The sequence below is a fragment of the Trichechus manatus genome, unplaced genomic scaffold (genome assembly GCF_000243295.1).
Source record: "Trichechus manatus latirostris isolate Lorelei unplaced genomic scaffold, TriManLat1.0 scaffold00007, whole genome shotgun sequence".
NCBI lineage: Eukaryota > Metazoa > Chordata > Mammalia > Sirenia > Trichechidae > Trichechus > Trichechus manatus.
In genome coordinates, this window is record NW_004443943.1 from 23825255 (window position 1) to 23842048 (window position 16794).

At 46.3% G+C, this 16794-nt stretch overlaps 1 protein-coding gene across 1 annotated transcript in view; it reads right to left on the reverse strand.

Annotated features, from left to right (window-relative positions):
• The window catches only part of SLIT1 (slit guidance ligand 1), a 196814-nt gene that overhangs the window by 23346 nt on the left and 156674 nt on the right, over positions 1–16794 (reverse strand). Inside the window, exons 20-25 of the mRNA XM_004369979.1 lie at positions 12605–12771; positions 11607–11739; positions 9088–9156; positions 6140–6211; positions 3451–3522; positions 2522–2593 (exon numbers count right to left, since the gene is read on the reverse strand). Coding sequence (XP_004370036.1) covers positions 2522–2593; positions 3451–3522; positions 6140–6211; positions 9088–9156; positions 11607–11739; positions 12605–12771 — 585 coding nt within the window. The remainder of the gene's footprint in view (positions 1–2521; positions 2594–3450; positions 3523–6139; positions 6212–9087; positions 9157–11606; positions 11740–12604; positions 12772–16794) is intronic.

Here is a 16794-nt window from a genome sequence, read left to right on the forward strand (position 1 = left end):
AAGTTCTTGTGGGGATGGAAGAAAAGTAGCCAACTGCATGTTTAAACCCCAAGAGATACACTGAGGTGAGAAAGATGGACTCAATACCTGCAAAAGTCATGCACGGCAGTGTGGGGAGCTGAAGCAGACACTTGGCTACAGCCCAGGAGTATGCAAAGGAGGCTAATTGGTCCGAGAGCAGCAGCGACCCTGGCACCCAGCAGAGACAAGTGCAAATGCTCTCTGGAGAAAACCATCTCCAGTTTAGGTCCTCAGAATTCCTAAAGATTATTGTCAACAAAATTTGAGCTCACAGCCAAAAATTACCAAACACCAACGGAAACATGTCCCTGTGAATGAGAGAGAGCAAAACAATAAACAACACTGTCCCCTGCCTGGCCTTTGTCCAGAGCCAGCATCTCCAACCAGGCTTATTCCTGCCTCTTCCCTCCCACTCAGCCTCCACATGTAACCACTGGCTTTCTAGGAATTTTCTAAAATTTAATTCTTCCATGATTCCCTTCTATCTATAAAGTCCAAACTCCTTCTTAGCATGGTACAAAATGCCCTTCACAACCGAATTTCAATGTACCTTTCCAGACTCATTTCTTCCTAGTCCACACTCCTCACCCAGCCAAACACCCTATATCCTATGCCAGACAATAGAACATCCCTGAATATGCCATTTACTTTCTTGCCTCTGTGCCTTTGCACATGCTGGTTCCTGTACCTGGAATGACTTTCTCCATATTCTTCAAATGGCAAACTCCTAATCCTTCTTTGATGGCAGCGTAATGGCACCTCTTCTGTGAAGCTCTTTCTTTTGGATTTTCTTTATAATATCCCAGATAGCCACAGAGGGCAGAAACCTTGTGTTAGAAAATTCTCCAGCACTTGACTCCCTGTAGTTACTCAGGAGATACTGACTGAGGTGATAGATTAAAGAATAAATAAAGAGGTTTAGAATCAGACACACCTAAGTTCAACCCTGTCTCTGTTATTTCCTAGCTTTATAATATAGGGAAGTTGCTTAACTTTTCAGAACCTGAGGCTGTAAAATGGAAATTATGAATCCTACCACTTATAACGGAGCCTCTTAAGCCTCCAGGAAACCCTGGTTGTGTAGTGGTTAAGACCTACGGCTGCTAATCAAAAGGTCAGCAGTTCGAATCCACCAGGTGCTCCTTGGAAACCCTAAGGGGTAGTTCTACTCTGTCCTATAGGGTGGCTGTGAGTCAGAATTGACTGGATGGCAATGAATTTCTTTGTTTGTTTTCTATGCCTCCTAGTCCCATGGCAGACATTGCTAATCAATCACTGCACTCTTCCCACTGAGTCCAGACCAGCCTTGATGTGGTGCTCAGTGTGATTGGTGCTCAAGGCAATCCCTGCCAAATGCAGAGCAGGTGGATAACACAAAACCTACTTCCCATCTTCATCATGGAGTAAACAAGCCACTACAGATAAAGCACATAGTATAGTATTTGATCCAAGCAGATCTTCAGTGAGTGGCACCTGTTAATATTTTATTTCCTCAGGTGTAAGACTGTTAGATGTACCATTGATTTAATATACTTTGGTGGGGGGTGGAGGTGGAGAAATATTACCCATTAAACATACACATCATTTGTAAAATGCACTCTGATTTCAAATAGATTAAAATGTGGAAAAGGCAAATCTTAGAACTGAGAAAATACAGTGAGATAGTTGAGTGAATGAAGTTCCAGAAGAGAAGCTGGAGGCTTCTGAAAGGCTGTCTGACCTGGGTGTGTCTGCCCATTCAAACCCCTGGCCCCTGGGGTGTGGGGTGTGGGGTGGAGGGCAAGAGGAGGCAGTAACACCCAGAGTCCGAGTCACAGTCCATCCGGCTGAACGCTGCCTCTGCCAGTAGCACAGAGAGACTTCAGAAGAGAAGGTGTTTGTCCTGCTCCTAGCCTAACTTCCAGAATTAGGATAGTCCTGCCACAGCCTATGGCTTTTAAGAATTCTCCTGACGCTGCCAGCTGAATGGTTTAGGAAGCAATTCTACGTCCAATTATACCACTTCTTGGGGTAGTAAATTTCCAGAGTTCTTCCCCCGTTGTGTGAAGTCAGAGGCATGATGCCGATATAGTGCTTAAGAGCCTGGGCTTTGGAGTCAGAAGGCTCCATCACATACCAGCTATGCAACTTTGGGCAAGCTTCTCAAACTTCTGGGGCCTGTTTCCTCACGTGTAGAATGGGAACAACAGTGCCCATACTGTAGGATTGCTGTGAGGATTAAATTAGTTAATGTAGGTGAAATGCTTAGCAATCAATAAATGGTCATTACCACTTTTACTATTGCTTGTGAAGAAATGTTCTCACATTCGATTGTTGGAACTGATGAACCACTACTGAATGTGTAAGAGTCCAAGAGGCAGCACATTTGAAGTTCACAAGCTTAATTAGTTGCAGGATGAAAGCAACAAGCTCTGACAATCTCAGGAAGTGGAGTCTTTCCCAGAATCCAAATTCTGTTTAAATCCAAAGATGCCTAGAGAATTGGGCTGGAGTTACTTACAGGTGAGACAGGGAGGTCACGTCTGCGAAGATGCCCTCTCGGAGGGTAGAGATGTCATTGCCATGGAGGGACCTGAGGAGAGAAGAGGCTGTTGGAGCCTCATCCCAGAGACAGAGATGCAAGAACTGATGGAAGGACAGCCCAACCCTCAGCTGAGAGGGGACTTGTTGGGTTTAACAGTCAGTGCTATGGGGGAGATGGCTCCAGCTCAGAGCCTCTGAGGGAAGAAGGAGCCTTCAATAACCCAGATAGACCACCCTGCTCTCTAGTCCTTTGGGAGGACTCCATTTTTGCTACCATAAATGACTCTAGCACCCTCTTTATATCACAAATGGAGTGTGTGCACCTGTGTTTCTCCCTCAGCCCTGAGGGTAAGGAGGCTTCTTCTTGGTAAGGCACTTAGTACAGCCAGCCATAGGCTGAGGCTGGAAGAATGTCACCATGTTGTGGTTGGGGCTGACAAAGGATTCATGCGTGAATCCACGGGAGGCATCACAACAGACGTAACAGAGGGCTTTGATCACAAGGCAAAAACCTTGCAGTGGGAATTCTTAGAAAAGTTTCACAAATCTCTTGCCAACAAACATTCTCAATCTGAACAGGGGCCTCATATACAAACAAGGAGCTACCTTATCTTGGATCCCCCTCCCACATACATACACACACACACACACACACACACACACACACACACACACATTCTGCAAATACAACTTAGGAGAGATAGCAACCCCCATTTCTTAAATGTTTTCCCATTCATTACTTAGCTTCTGAAGGGGCTTTAATGAGAGTGTACTGGTCTCCCACCTTTGGGCACAGTGTTGGCCATGATGGGGCCCTAGAAATGGGGACATTTCTGGCCTCCAGACAGGAAGCAGTGCCCTCTGTGGGCCAGATTTCTCTGAGGAACAATGCTCGAGGAGACTTACAGCAGGCGCAGAGAGCGGAGCCCCTGGAAGGCCAGGGGAGGGATGCACTGCAGAGCGTTGTAGCTGAGGATCCTATAGGAGGGAAGGAAGGGCACAGCGTCACCATCCCGAGGCCCCTGCAGGCGGACAACACAGCACATCTAACCCCTCAGATGCAGAGGGTCATTTTGGTCAACAGCCTCCTTCTGCTCTTTGAGGTGAGGCAGAGCTGTGGATAAGAGTGCAGGCTGGAACCCAACTGCCTGCCTTCCAGTCTCAGCTCTGCCCCTAATAAGCCATGCGATCTTAAGCATATTCCCTAATCTGTTTATGCCCCAATCAGTTCCCTCAACTGTAAGTAGTGACAACAATAATGTCAATTTTATAGGGTTCTTTTGTGGCTTACATGAGATAATCCAGCTCTTAGCACAGTGCCTGGCCCCAAAATACCCTCAATAAACGAGAGTTGCTTTTACTGTGATTGAGAACATTTCCCTCATGGAGGTGGCAACAGCAAGAGACACAGGCAGGATTCCCTGTGAAGTCAACACAGAGCCAAGGCCTCCGTCGGGGAGCTCACCATCTCAGCCCATCACTTCCAGATGACAGATGAGGTCTGGGCATATGTAACAATTTACCGTTTAGGGAGCTGTGATGGAGAGGAAGCTTCTATTACTATCCCCATCTTATAGATGAGGAAACTGAGGCTCTGAGAGGTGAAAGTTCTTTCCCAGGGTCACAGTTGTTAAGTTATTAAGCTGGGATTTTAATATGGTTTCTAAGTTTCCAGAGTCCACAGGATAACTCACTCCCCTAAAATACCTCCAAATAAATGAATACATCCAGGACAGACAGGCGGATTAGTGATAAGGAAATGATGCTTGTAAGAGGCCCAAACTGGAAACAATCCAAATGTGCATCAACACATGAATGGATAAACAAACTGTGGTAAGGTCATACCATGGAATACTACTCAGCTATAAAAAAGAATTAAGTACTGATTCACAGACCAACATGTATGAATCTCAAAATAATTATGCTGCATGAAATAAGCCAAATAAAAAGAGTGCACACTGTATGATTCCATTTATATAAAAGTCTAGAAAATGCAAACTAATCTACAGTGACAGAAGGCTTTAGGGTGGGGTTGGGAGGGGTAGGAGGGAGGATTACCAAGGGGAACGATTGTGGTGATGGTTCTAGGGGTGTGTACATATGTCAAAACTTATCAAATTGTGCACTTTAAATGTATGCAGTTTATTGAATATTAATTACACCTCCATAAAGCTATTTTTTACATAAGAGAACTGAGACATTCATGTCACAGAAAAGGGCTCTGTTTTCCCTCAAAGGTGCCAGGATCATTTAGACCAATCTCGAGGTTCTCAATCTTGGTACTACTGACATTTTGGGGTGGATGATTCTTTGTTGCGGGAGCTGTCCTGGGCATTGTAGGATGTTTAGCAGCATCCCTGGCCTCTACCCACTAGATGCCAGTATACCCCCCAAGTTGTGACAACAAACAATATTTTCAGACATCACCATATTTCCCCTGGAGTGCAGCCTCCCCTCCCTCCATTGAAAACCACTGCCTTACACCATGGAGGCTTTACCCACAGGCTCACTGGGACTCTTAGAGTCCTTCCAAAGCCGAATCTCACCAGGGATGAGCAATAAAGTTGCCAAGTTGTCATGGAAACTTTGAAAAAGGAACCAGTTGACTAGTAGATCCCTGGGGCACATAAGTACAGGTGCATAAAACAGTAGGGGTACTTCATGGCCTCAGGCCCACAGAAAACCTTCCTTTCTGGGGTACTGACTTTACTGCTTGGCTACACTGGAACCTTGGCTAAGTCCCTTAACTTCTTGGCAAATGATCTGTAAAATGGGATGTTGGGAAGGCAAATGAGATACATTCTTAAGCATCAGGGGAATATAAGGGATGTGGATAACGCTTTCTGATCACTTGCTTAGAATATAATTAAAGCAAGCATTAAATATCTCAGAATATGAGCACAAAAACGTTGAGAGAGTCACTGTTCACAAATGTCCCAACTGGAGGCAACTCAAACATCCATCAGTAGTAGAATGGATAAAGTAAGTATGGCATATTCCTACAAAGGAATCCTATGTAGTAACGAACACAAACAGACCAACATGACACAACACATAGCAACATGACAGATCTCACGAACAAGATGTTAAGCAAAAGAAGACAGATGTAAAAGTATATTGTATGATACAATTTACATAAGGTTCAGAAACAGGCAACATTAAACTATATTGTTTAAAAATGCACGTGTCGATGGCAACACTATAACGAAAATCACAGAAATCATTATCATGAAAGTGAGAATATGGGCTGTCTGTGGATGGGGGAAGAAGATGAGAAAAGGACATAGGGAGATATTTGGGGCGCTAGCAGTTTTTTTTTTTTTTTTAACCTAGGTGCCTACACACATGCTAGCTTTATGATTATTTGTTAAACTGTGCATTTATATTTTTTGCAATTTTCTGTGTATATGTTGCATTTCACAATAAAAAATGCTTTAAAAAAGTCTTTGAGACTTGCAGGCCCTGGCACACCCTCTGCCATCGACCGACGGAGCAGCAGTGCAAAGCAGAGGCCGGGACTTGGGGAAAGTTCTAGCCACCACCCATCTGCAGTGGTTGAGGCCGCCCTTCCCCCCTTCCCCCTGCTGGGACTCACAGAGTGGTCAGCTGGCTCATGTTGGTGAAGGAGGAATTGCTTAAGGAACTGATCTTGTTGTTACTCAGGTCCCTAGAAAAGACAAAGGCATCATTCTTTAGAAAGGAAGAACTCAACCCTGGCTCACTTTCATGGGCTGCTTCTTCCCCTCCCCTACTTGGCCATTCCCCCACCCAAGTGGGTCAGAGGCTCCTACTGGTACCCCAGGGGATAGGGGGTGGTGGAGAGGAACTTGCTCCACAGTCAGCTACAGCCCTCACTCTGCTCCTGACATCCCTCTAGGTCCCCAGGGCTTCGTGTCTCCATTTCTGCACGAACTACTTGCCTCAGCCCTCTGAGATTGTAGCTGGACTCCTGGCCCCTTCACACCACAGAAATGCTCCCACCCAGGGCACTGGCTACCAACTGCCAGATCTAGTGGGCTCTTCTCTGTTCTTTCTGGCTAGCGCTTTACGGAGGCTAGTTCATTAGTCCTCCATACAGTCCTACAAGGGAGATAGTAACTTCATTTTGCAAATGAAGATACAGAGTTTCAGAGTGATTAAATAACTCGTGCAGGGCCACGCAGCTGGTCGGGGGCAGAGCTGGACTCAAACCCCAGTCCATCTTCCCCAAACCCCAGGTCACTGTGGTGTGCTCTCAGCGTTACCATGCAGCCTTTCGCAAGACTGACTACCCTTCTGCCTCTTCTCAAAACTGTCTCCCCCCGATCTTTCCTTGAACACCTCATGTCTTCCCTTTCTCCTCCTACCTCTTTAGCTGTGCCTCCTCAGTCTCTGGGTGAAAAATTCTCTCTCACTCAGCCCTTAGGCATGGGTTTCACTAAGGCCCTTTCCTTGCACTTTCTCTTCTTTAATCCACTCTGGGTGCCCTTGGGGATGCTCGTGGTGTTCCTCACCATCATGGGCTAGAGCCTCCCTCCTCTGCCCTCTCTCGTGAATGCCTCCTCCACCTCACGTCCTATGGTCCCTCAAGCTCAAGTCTCCCGCCACCCCTACTCCCCATGCTGTGATCCGTCTCCCAGTGAACAACTCCAACAACCCAGAAACACAGGCCACACATCGTCTATCTCATTCCACTCATGTCAAGTTGTAGGTCCCACACTTGTGCCTCTGTACGTGCTTCACATCTGTCCCCTCTTCATAAGGCCCTGCTGATGTCAAGCCACCATCTTTTGTCTGGCTTCTACCTCGGACCTCATCTCTCCACCCACAGCTATGCCCCATTTTGATCTGTCTTCCACATGGGTGGCAACCACAGCAATCTTTCTATGACACAAATCTGACCAGGTTACTTCCCTACCAAAAAACTTCCAGTGGCTTAGGCTAAAGTGTGACCTCCAGACCCATTAGCCTGGCTACCTGTCAGGTGCTCCATGGTCTGGCCCCTGCCTCTCACTCGTATTGCTCCCACCATGCCTTTTGAGCTCTGGTTTTACTAAATTTCTTTAAATTCTCTGAGCGTACCATACCTCTGTGCTTCTCAATATACTGTTCCCTATGCCCACCTAGTGAACTCTGACTCATTTTTCAAGACATTCCTCTCCTCCAGCTCCCTACCCTCCTTTGAGCTGCAGCCCTAATCTGCATTTCCCTCTGTTGGAGCACTTAGGCACTCCACAGTACTTTAGTTGCTCTCATTCCTTTCTCCTGCATCTCCCCCACCCCTAGACCATGACATTCTGGGGGAGGGCCCATGACTTAGCGGCTGTCATATCTGCTTACTTAATGCGGCTCTTGGTTCAATACATGTTTGTGTTATAAAATTAATCAATGTCCCCTATCTCCATTTTTTAGGTCTTTTTTTTTCCTTTAAATTTTATTTATTTTGTTGTTGTTGAGAATATACACAGCAAAATATACACCAATTCAACAGTTTCTACATGTATAATTCAGTGACATTGATTACATTATTCAAGTTGTGCAACCATTCTCACCCTCCTTTTCTGAGTTGTTCCTCCCTCATTAACATAAACACACTGCCCCCTAAGGTTCTTATCTAATCTTTCAAGTTGTTATTGTCAATTTGATCCCATATAGATAGTTCTTAAAAGAGCATAATGCTCAAGGCAGACCTTTTTAACTAGTTAATAGTTAACCTAAATTGTTGTTTGGTTTTAAGAAGACTCCAGGGGATATTTTTGGTTTAAGGTTTAAAGATTATCTCAATGTAATTACTAAGCACATAGGTTAATTTCACTAACATTTTTTTCATAGCACGACTTTCTTGACGAAGGAAGTAGTACGTTGATTTACATTCTTGTTCAATTTTCTTATCTAATTTTGGACCCATAATAAACAGTTCCTGGACTGACGTTGGTCCATAGAACCACTCTTTGAGTAGCACTGCTCCAAGCAACACTAAGATGGAATGTTCTCTGAACTACTTTTTGGTAGAACCTGGCCAATGAGTAAAGACAACTGAGGTAAAGAATTAGGCTGCAATACTAAGAGGAACTAAACTTATTTTTAAGGCTTGTTTTATATTTTCTCATGGTGTAGAAGGGTCAAAGGAGTCAATAACAGATGTTAACCTGAAGAAAAACTCAGTTACAGATGTATATTTGCAGCTGCCATATTTCATATTTGGGTTGGGTGCCAAGGTTGGGCTTCAAAAAAGTTTTCCCTACCCTATACTTCTGCCCTGGCCTCTACTCTTGCAAGGATGACCGTCATTAACAATAATTATCAGCCTAGAGGGGGTTTGGGGAGATGGTATGAGCAGAAGTAGACAGGGTCCCACCCAAGGGGGACTAGAACAGTGCAATTCACAAGCATGGCCACTAGGTGGCAAAACAGCTCTATGCACAGATGTCTCCAGGGAGGGGTGGGATCTGCCCAACAGCCAGGTCTGTAACAGGAAATGCTGGAGCCATGCATGGTTAGATGCCAATGCCCCTCCTGTCCTCTGAGGCAGGTCCTGGATCCACGAGCGGTCTAGATACTCACACAAGCTGTAGGTACTTGAAGGTAGACAGCTGTCCTGGGACCAGTGTGAACTGATTCCCGTCCAGATAGCTACAGGAGAGAACACAGCAGGGTCAGTGCGCCTGTCTCCACCTTGGGCAGTGTCCATGCGCTGGGGAGACCCTTCCCTGGCATACAGGGCCTTCTCACTCATTTCTTCCCCTACATGTAGACCACACAACCCACCCAGAATCGCTAATCAGAAGAGGAAATAGGTAAATCTGGGGGGGGGCGCTTGGGTAGGTGCTACCCAGAGAACTTGGTAAAAGCCACTGGGACATGAAGCCTTTCTTGGTTTCCTTCCTGCCTCCCTGACTCACCCTCTCAGCCTCCCTCCTTGTCCATGGGCACTACCCAGGGCTCAACCCCAGCCCCTTGCTCTTCCCTCTCTGTCTGCTCCTCTCCTGGCCAAATAGATCTGATGTGCATGTTAATACCTCTCAGGACCATCTTCAGGCTGCTCCCAGGTATGACGTCCCCCCTCTACCTGCCAGCGTGGGGTGTGAAGCCAGTCTCATGGAAGCCCCAGACCCAAACATGCCCAAACCTGAGCTCAGTGTTTTCATCTCAAACCAGCTTCCCCTAATGCCACTCTGTGTTCCTAACCGTCTGGACTCCGAACCCCAGTGGTGAATTCTCCAACTCCTCTCTGCAGCCAGTCCCAGGACGGGGGGTTCTTCCTCCCACTGGTACCTCTCACATCGCCCCATCTGCACACTGTAGCCTCAGCCCAGGCTCCTGCAGCAGCCTCCTCTGTTCTCCCACCTTGGCCTGCCTCTGGAGCCCACTAAACACACTGCTACCCAAGTCATCTCCCTTAAAACCAAGCCCACCACAACTCCTCCTAGCCCCAATGCTTAGTATTCAAGATGCCCCAAACCTGACCTGGTACCACCAGCTATCCTTATCTTGAGACTGGAAGTTGCTAAGCAGCGACCCAAGAGTCAGAAGCTGGCACAGGACCCCACCAACTGCAGCCCACCTCTACCCCCTTCACCCCCATAAAGATCCAGCAAAACAGAGGACAACAACAGCAGGGATTTATTCATCCTTGCCCTTGGCTCTGCATTATACAAAGTGACTTTCCACCCCTGTCTTATTTGATCCTCTTTGCAGCCCTTGTCAACAGACCTGAGCAGCCCCATTTTACAGCTTAGAAACCAAGGCTTAGAGAAGTCAAGTGATTTTTCCCAGCCTCTGAACTTCAGCTACCTCTGTCAAAAAAGGCAGACTGTCCTATCCAGCCCCATATTCCCAGAGCTGTCAAGGCATTAAGGTGAAAACAAGGTCATGTGAGGTTTGCAGAGCACTAACACTGCAACAGAACTGGGCAAAGGACGGGGTAGGCCAGTCCCCGAAGAAGGACGGCAATGGTCAACATGCTTGTGAAGAAACAGCCAGCCTTGCTGGTCATGAAAGAAATATAAATGAAAACCTCATGTGCTCACCACAGGGAAGGAAAAGCTCAGCTACTGAAGCCTGGGGGGATGAGTCCAGGACATAGGAAGAGGTCAGGAACTGACCTTCTATTTGAAGGTATCTGTTGAAGAAGGCCCAGCCTTCATCCCTCTGTTTGGCATAAAAATTTATATCTGCACCCACATGAGCATGGATACCAAATTGGTAAAGACTTCAACACCACAATACTCAGTGCTGAAGAGAGGGCAGCAAGAAGGGCCAGTTCACACACCCATTCACATACCATGGGTGGGAAGGCAGACAATCCAGCCTTTCTGGAAGGCCTGCAGGCAAGAGCCCTAGAAATATACACTCTTTGACCAGCCGTTTCACTGACGGGTTATTTATGATAGTGAAAAATTGGAAACAACTTAAATATCCAACAAAGGGGGATTTGTTATATAGATCATGGAAGATTCATGTTGATAGACATCATGGGACTAGTAATATTCACATTTGTGAGAGCTTTAATGACAGAGGAATTCTCGGGAGATGATGCTTAGTGGGAAAAGTAATGTTATTGCTTATATTAAAGGCAGAGTTTGTTCGTTTTCTTTTTTAAAGTGAGGCCCATGTGTTTTAAATTTTAAACTGCTAATATTTTGGGTTGTCGTTGTGTTGTGGAGTTGATTTCGACTATGGCGACCCCATGTGACAGGGTAGAACTGCCCCATAGGGTTTTCTCAGCTGTTATCTTTATGGGAGCAGATCGCCGTCTTTTTTCCCTAGAGCCTCTGAGTGGGTTTGAACCGCCAACCTTTTGGTTAGGAGCTGAAAGCTAAGGCAGAGTTTAATTTAAAGGGAGAACATTTGCCATGGGTGGCTAGTGCTGTCAAGCGTCTCTGCAGATGGGACTCAAGGAGAAATTCAAAGCCTTCCTGGAACTGCTGTTTTCTCCAAAGCCCTAGCCCCAAGCTCCTGGTCAGCTAATTGTTGCTTTGGGGACCACCTCCTCCTGCTGCTGCCAGGCCCATCCCCTCGGGAACTGCCCCTACCACTCCCATCCCATGGGCCCCCCTGGGGCGTCTCCGCAGGCTACTCACAGCTCTGTGACATTCTTGGGGATGCCCTTGGGCAGGGCCCGGAGGTGCTTGTTGCTGCATCGGACCACGGTGTCCAGGCAGGTGCACTCCTGCGGGCACTGCGGGCGGGGCAGGCAGCCCCCCTCCTCTTGGCCTAGGGAGGAAGGCAGGAAGCCAGGGTCAGTGAGGGGGACAGGTCTTCTTAGGGCCTCCTGCAGCCAGGGCCACACTCCTGGGCTCTCTCAGAAGTCCCTCTCTGACACCACCTGGCCACCAGATTCTGGAAATCTCCTCTTTGCTGCTCTCACCTCCGACCAGGGCCGAGACCCCCAGGACTGCTGTGAGGTAAAAACAGACATGGGTGGATCTCTACAGACTCAGACCTGAGGCAGACCCGGGCACGGCAGAGAAGGAGGATGGCAGCCCTGCCATTTTTGGGGTGCCCACTGTGTGCCAGACACTGTATCTAACATAATCGCCTTAATGACACACTAAAGGGGTGCCACATCACCCCCTAGAATACAAGCACCACGATGGTAGAGATTTATGTATTTTTTTCTTCTTTGTTCATTAGTAGAGCCCAAGCACCTAGAATGGTGCCTGGCACGCAGCGTCCCTCAAAATGTATTTTTTTAATGAATGAATGATAAGTTTCCATTTTACTGAGATCTAGAAAGGTTAAATAACTTTCTCAGGTTATAAAATGTTGACTATGAATTTCTCTGAATGATGAGAAAATAGGTGATTTTTATTTCCTTCTTTTATCCAGATTTTTTCATTTTTTAATGATTAGTACATTATTACTCTTATAACTGCACAGAGATACCACCAGACAGGAGTAGACATAGGAGTAAGAGAGGGTCTCCCTACCCTGCCCCTTCCCTGCAGACCTCTCCTGTCAGCTGCATGTCAAGCCCACCCACGCTGCCCACCCATGCCCTGCCTCCTGATTTGCTCCACCTTTTTAGAGTCACCCCAGCTCTCCCTTGCCCCTGCTGCCTGAGAGGCCCACGAGTTACCTTCCTCACACCTGAAGTCTGGGAAGGCCACGTCCTGCAGGGGGATCTGCCGCAAAAAGTCTGGATTCTGGCATCGTGGGTTCCCTGTCACAATCTTCCTCTTCCGCAGCCAGTCGCCAAGCCAAGCCAGCTGGCAGTTACAGTTGAAAGGGTTGGCCAGAAGGTTCCTAAAAAGGTAGTCATATGGCTATGGCAGACACCCTGCTGGTTTCAGATGTTCCAGCAAAGCCCTTTCTTGTCCACCACTGTAGGACTTGCCATGTACTGTTCACACAGCACCCCACACTCTTCCCAGACAACCAGCAGTTACCATGAAGATTGACTTTCTGGCTCTGGAGGCAAGATTCACTGTAATCTAAAGTGGTGAGACCCATGCTTCAACAAACCGTGAGGACCTGACACCCACTGAGTGAGTCCTTTAAATTAACCACCCAAGAGGATCGTCCCCATCCCATCAGTGCCGTCCCTGCTCAGCCATTCCTGGAACTCCTTTCTGAGGAGCCATCCAAGCTGGTCTGTGAGCCACACAAGAAACCCAGTCTCCTTTCTGGCTTCCTCCAACTCCCAAGACCACTGTACCCCAGGGGTAGCATACTACCCCTCCAACATCATCCCAGAGAAGACAAGACAGAGGCCTCTGTGATACCCTCAAACCCTAAGGCGTCTAACCAACTATGATCTCTATCTCTCTTTAATAATTCTTGGGACAGAAGCTGTCCACACATGTTTTCAGACTCTCAGGTTTCTTGGGAGGGTACTTTTTCCACTAAAAGTATTTGCGGCCCTCCAATGGGGGCTTGTGTACCAGTGAAAAATGAAAGAAATGTTCTTTGGAGAATATTCACTAAGGTAGGAGGCTTAGGTACAAGGCAGTGCATCCAGGAAGTGTGATTGGGTCAAACTTTTGTCTCTTTTGGCTTTTGTACAGCTAGATAAGCATTGTAAGCATGTTTATGGATTCCTGTGTGATAGTTAGGGAGCTCTGGTGGCTTTGAGATTTTTGTGTGTGTGTCATATTTGGAAAACCAATGTAACCAAATGGATTTTGGCACGTGTTTGAAAGGTTTTATGTTTTTTGGGACATGTGTTCCCCACAAATTATGTATCAAAATCCATAATTCAAAACATAAATTCAGAAAGACTCCTTGACTCAGCATGTCTTCTATTACTGAAAACACTTAGTATCAAAAAAAAAGTTTTTTTTAAAGGAGAAAGTAATGGGGTCTTGAAAGGGATATGGACCCAAAACAGGATTATTCATGGTCCCCCAGGATGGGGGCTGGGCCTTACTGTACAAAGCTAATCAGTCGATGATGCATGACCACAGCCTCTCACCATCATGTGGGTGTGATGTATCTGTGCATGTGAGCTTCTGGCCACTACTCTATAACCGACAGATAAAGTTGCAACTCCAGTAACATGCTCAGAAATTGCCTGGGATCCAGATGTCACATCTGGATGTCACAGTCTTTGCAACCATTCCCAGTAATCATGGCAAAGGTTCTGGGTGACATGCCTGGGAGATTCAAGACCTTGGAAAGCTCCCAGCATCGGGCACGATCACGACCACATCCAGGCCAGGCTGGCCTTCACCACTACCACTCAAGGCATATCTGGTGGAGGAACAAGGGAGACCTGGGAAGCCACACTCATAGAGCATGCTCTGCTTTGTGACGTTTTGTGCTCTTTGCTGAAAACTGGACCTTTTAAGCCTGATGTGGTAAATAGAAATTTGCTTATTCTCTGTGTTCTGAGTGTCCATCTTTGTTGATCCTCAAATGTGGCCCAAAGTGGGACTAACTCACCACCAGAATGGAGGCCAAATAACTTCCCCAAAATCAGTTCTGCCTTCAAATATTAATGAATTCCCAAAGGATCTGTTCCAGACACTGCAAATAATTCCTAAGGGAGGATCCTAGTTGAATGATGATGACAACAACCTTCTAAAGGATGCCTTTACAGGCGGTTTACTTTTTTGGATCTGTGCATTCTGGTGTCCTAGTTAAGGGCCTATCTCTTATTGGGTCTAGGCATTGCTCTCCTGAGTTTTAAACTGTGAAATAGGCATCTCAGGAACAGACCAAATGGGAATATAAAATGGTGCAGTCACTGTGGAAGCAGTTTGAAGATTCCTCAAAAGGTTAAACACAGAGTTACCATAGGACTTGACAATTCTACTCTTTGGTATATACCCAAGAGAATTGAAAACATATGTTGACACAAAATTTTGTACATGAATATTCATATCAGCATTATTCATCATAGCCACCAGCTGATGAATGGATAAACAAAATGTGGTATATCCATATGGAATATTATTCAGTCATAAAAAGGAATGAAGTACTGATATATACTACAACATGGATGAACCTTGAAAACATTATGCTAAGTGAAAGAAGCCAGACACAAACAGACAAACATATGATTCTATTTATATAAACTATCTAGATAGACGGTAGATTAGTGGTTGTCAGGGGCTTGGTCGGGGGGTGGGGACGTGGAGTGACTATTAATGGGTATGGGGTTTCTTTTTGGAGTAATGAAAATATTTGAGAATTAGATAGTGGTGATGGTTGCACAAGTTTGCGAATATACTAGGAACCACTGAATTGTATGCTTTAAAATGATGGATTTTATGATGTATGAATTATACCTCTATATAGCTTTTATTTGAAAAAAAAAAAGAACAGACCAAGGCTCTCCAATAGCAAGGAAATGAACCAAGAACACAGTTAACAAGAACATGGGTGATAATGTGAGTAAAGGTGTTTAGCACAAGGCCTGGCACATAATAAGAGGTAGATGAATATTAGCTATTACTAATACAACCATTGAGCCCAACTCTGAGAATGGGCTGGTAGGGGAGGTGCATAGTGTCCAGGCATCTAAGAAGGGACCTTTGGAGTTAGAGGGAGTCGATGGTTGGCCTTTGGCTGTGGGTGTGCATGAGATTGGAAATTCATAGCCCATATGATCAGACCCCAAGGGCTTGAGAAGAGACAGGAAGGGGTCCAGCAGGCCTCCCCACCTGCCCACCTGCAGACTCTCCTCAACCTCCACCTCAACCTCAGACTGGTACAAGGAAGGGCCACCTTCCAAAATTTCTGCAGCCTGCCTCCCCAGGATTGAGGTAGAGCTGTGAAGGTTAGGGAGAGTTGTCCTGTCTGTTGGCCTGAGTGCCACCGCCTCACACAGAGGGAGAGACAAGAAGATAGGCAGTGGTGACCAAGGCGGCCCTCTGTCTGTCCTGCCCAGAGGAGCTGAATGAGTCACAAAGGTCTAAGTCAGAGCCTTGCTCCCAAGCCTGTTGCTTTCCTTCCCTCCTCCAGCCTGTCCTGCTGCTCTCAGACTGTGAGGCTGTTTCTGAAATCAGATTCCTCCTTCAGGGGCTGAAGTTTATATCCTGGCCTCCAGGGAGAATAACCATAAAAACAGCTCCTGTTGGCAGCATGTATTAGTTTCCTATTGCTGCTGTAACATATTACCACAAACTTGGTGGCTTAAAACAACACAAAGTTATTATCTTATAGTTCTAGAAGTCAGAATTCCAAAATGGGTCTCACTGGGCTAAAATCAAGGTGTTGGCAGGGCTGCATTCCTTTCTGGAGGCTCTAGGGGAAAACCCACTTTCTTGCCTTTTCCAGCTTCTGGAGGCTGCTCACATTCCTTGGCTCATGGTCCCTACCTCCATCTTCAAAGCCAGCAATGGCCAATCTAGTCTTTCTCACATTGTATCACTCTGACTCTTCTGCCTCCCTCTTCCACATTTAACGAGTGAAACATCTTTGGGAAATCATTATTCTGCCTACCACAGGGTAACCACAAGAGTAATGCTGATACTTCTGCTACTACAATTATGATTACTACTACTACTACTAGTAGTGATAATAGCAGTGAATATAGACTGAACGTGTTCTCTGTGCCAGGCCCTGAGCTAGGTTCTGTATATACAATAACATAATCCCATGAGGAGGCAGGTGAATATTAACAGCCTCATTTCACAAATGAAGAAACAGAAACTCAAGAGAGGTGAAGAAACTTATATGACAAAAACCCACAGTAAGTACTGGGTGTAAGTAAGTACACCCAGGCCTGTGCTTCTAAAGCGTGCTCCTCCTGCTTTCTGCTATCTCTTGGCAAAATGGCAGAAAAAGTTCCCTTGTTCTTGGTTAACCACAAATTCCAACAGG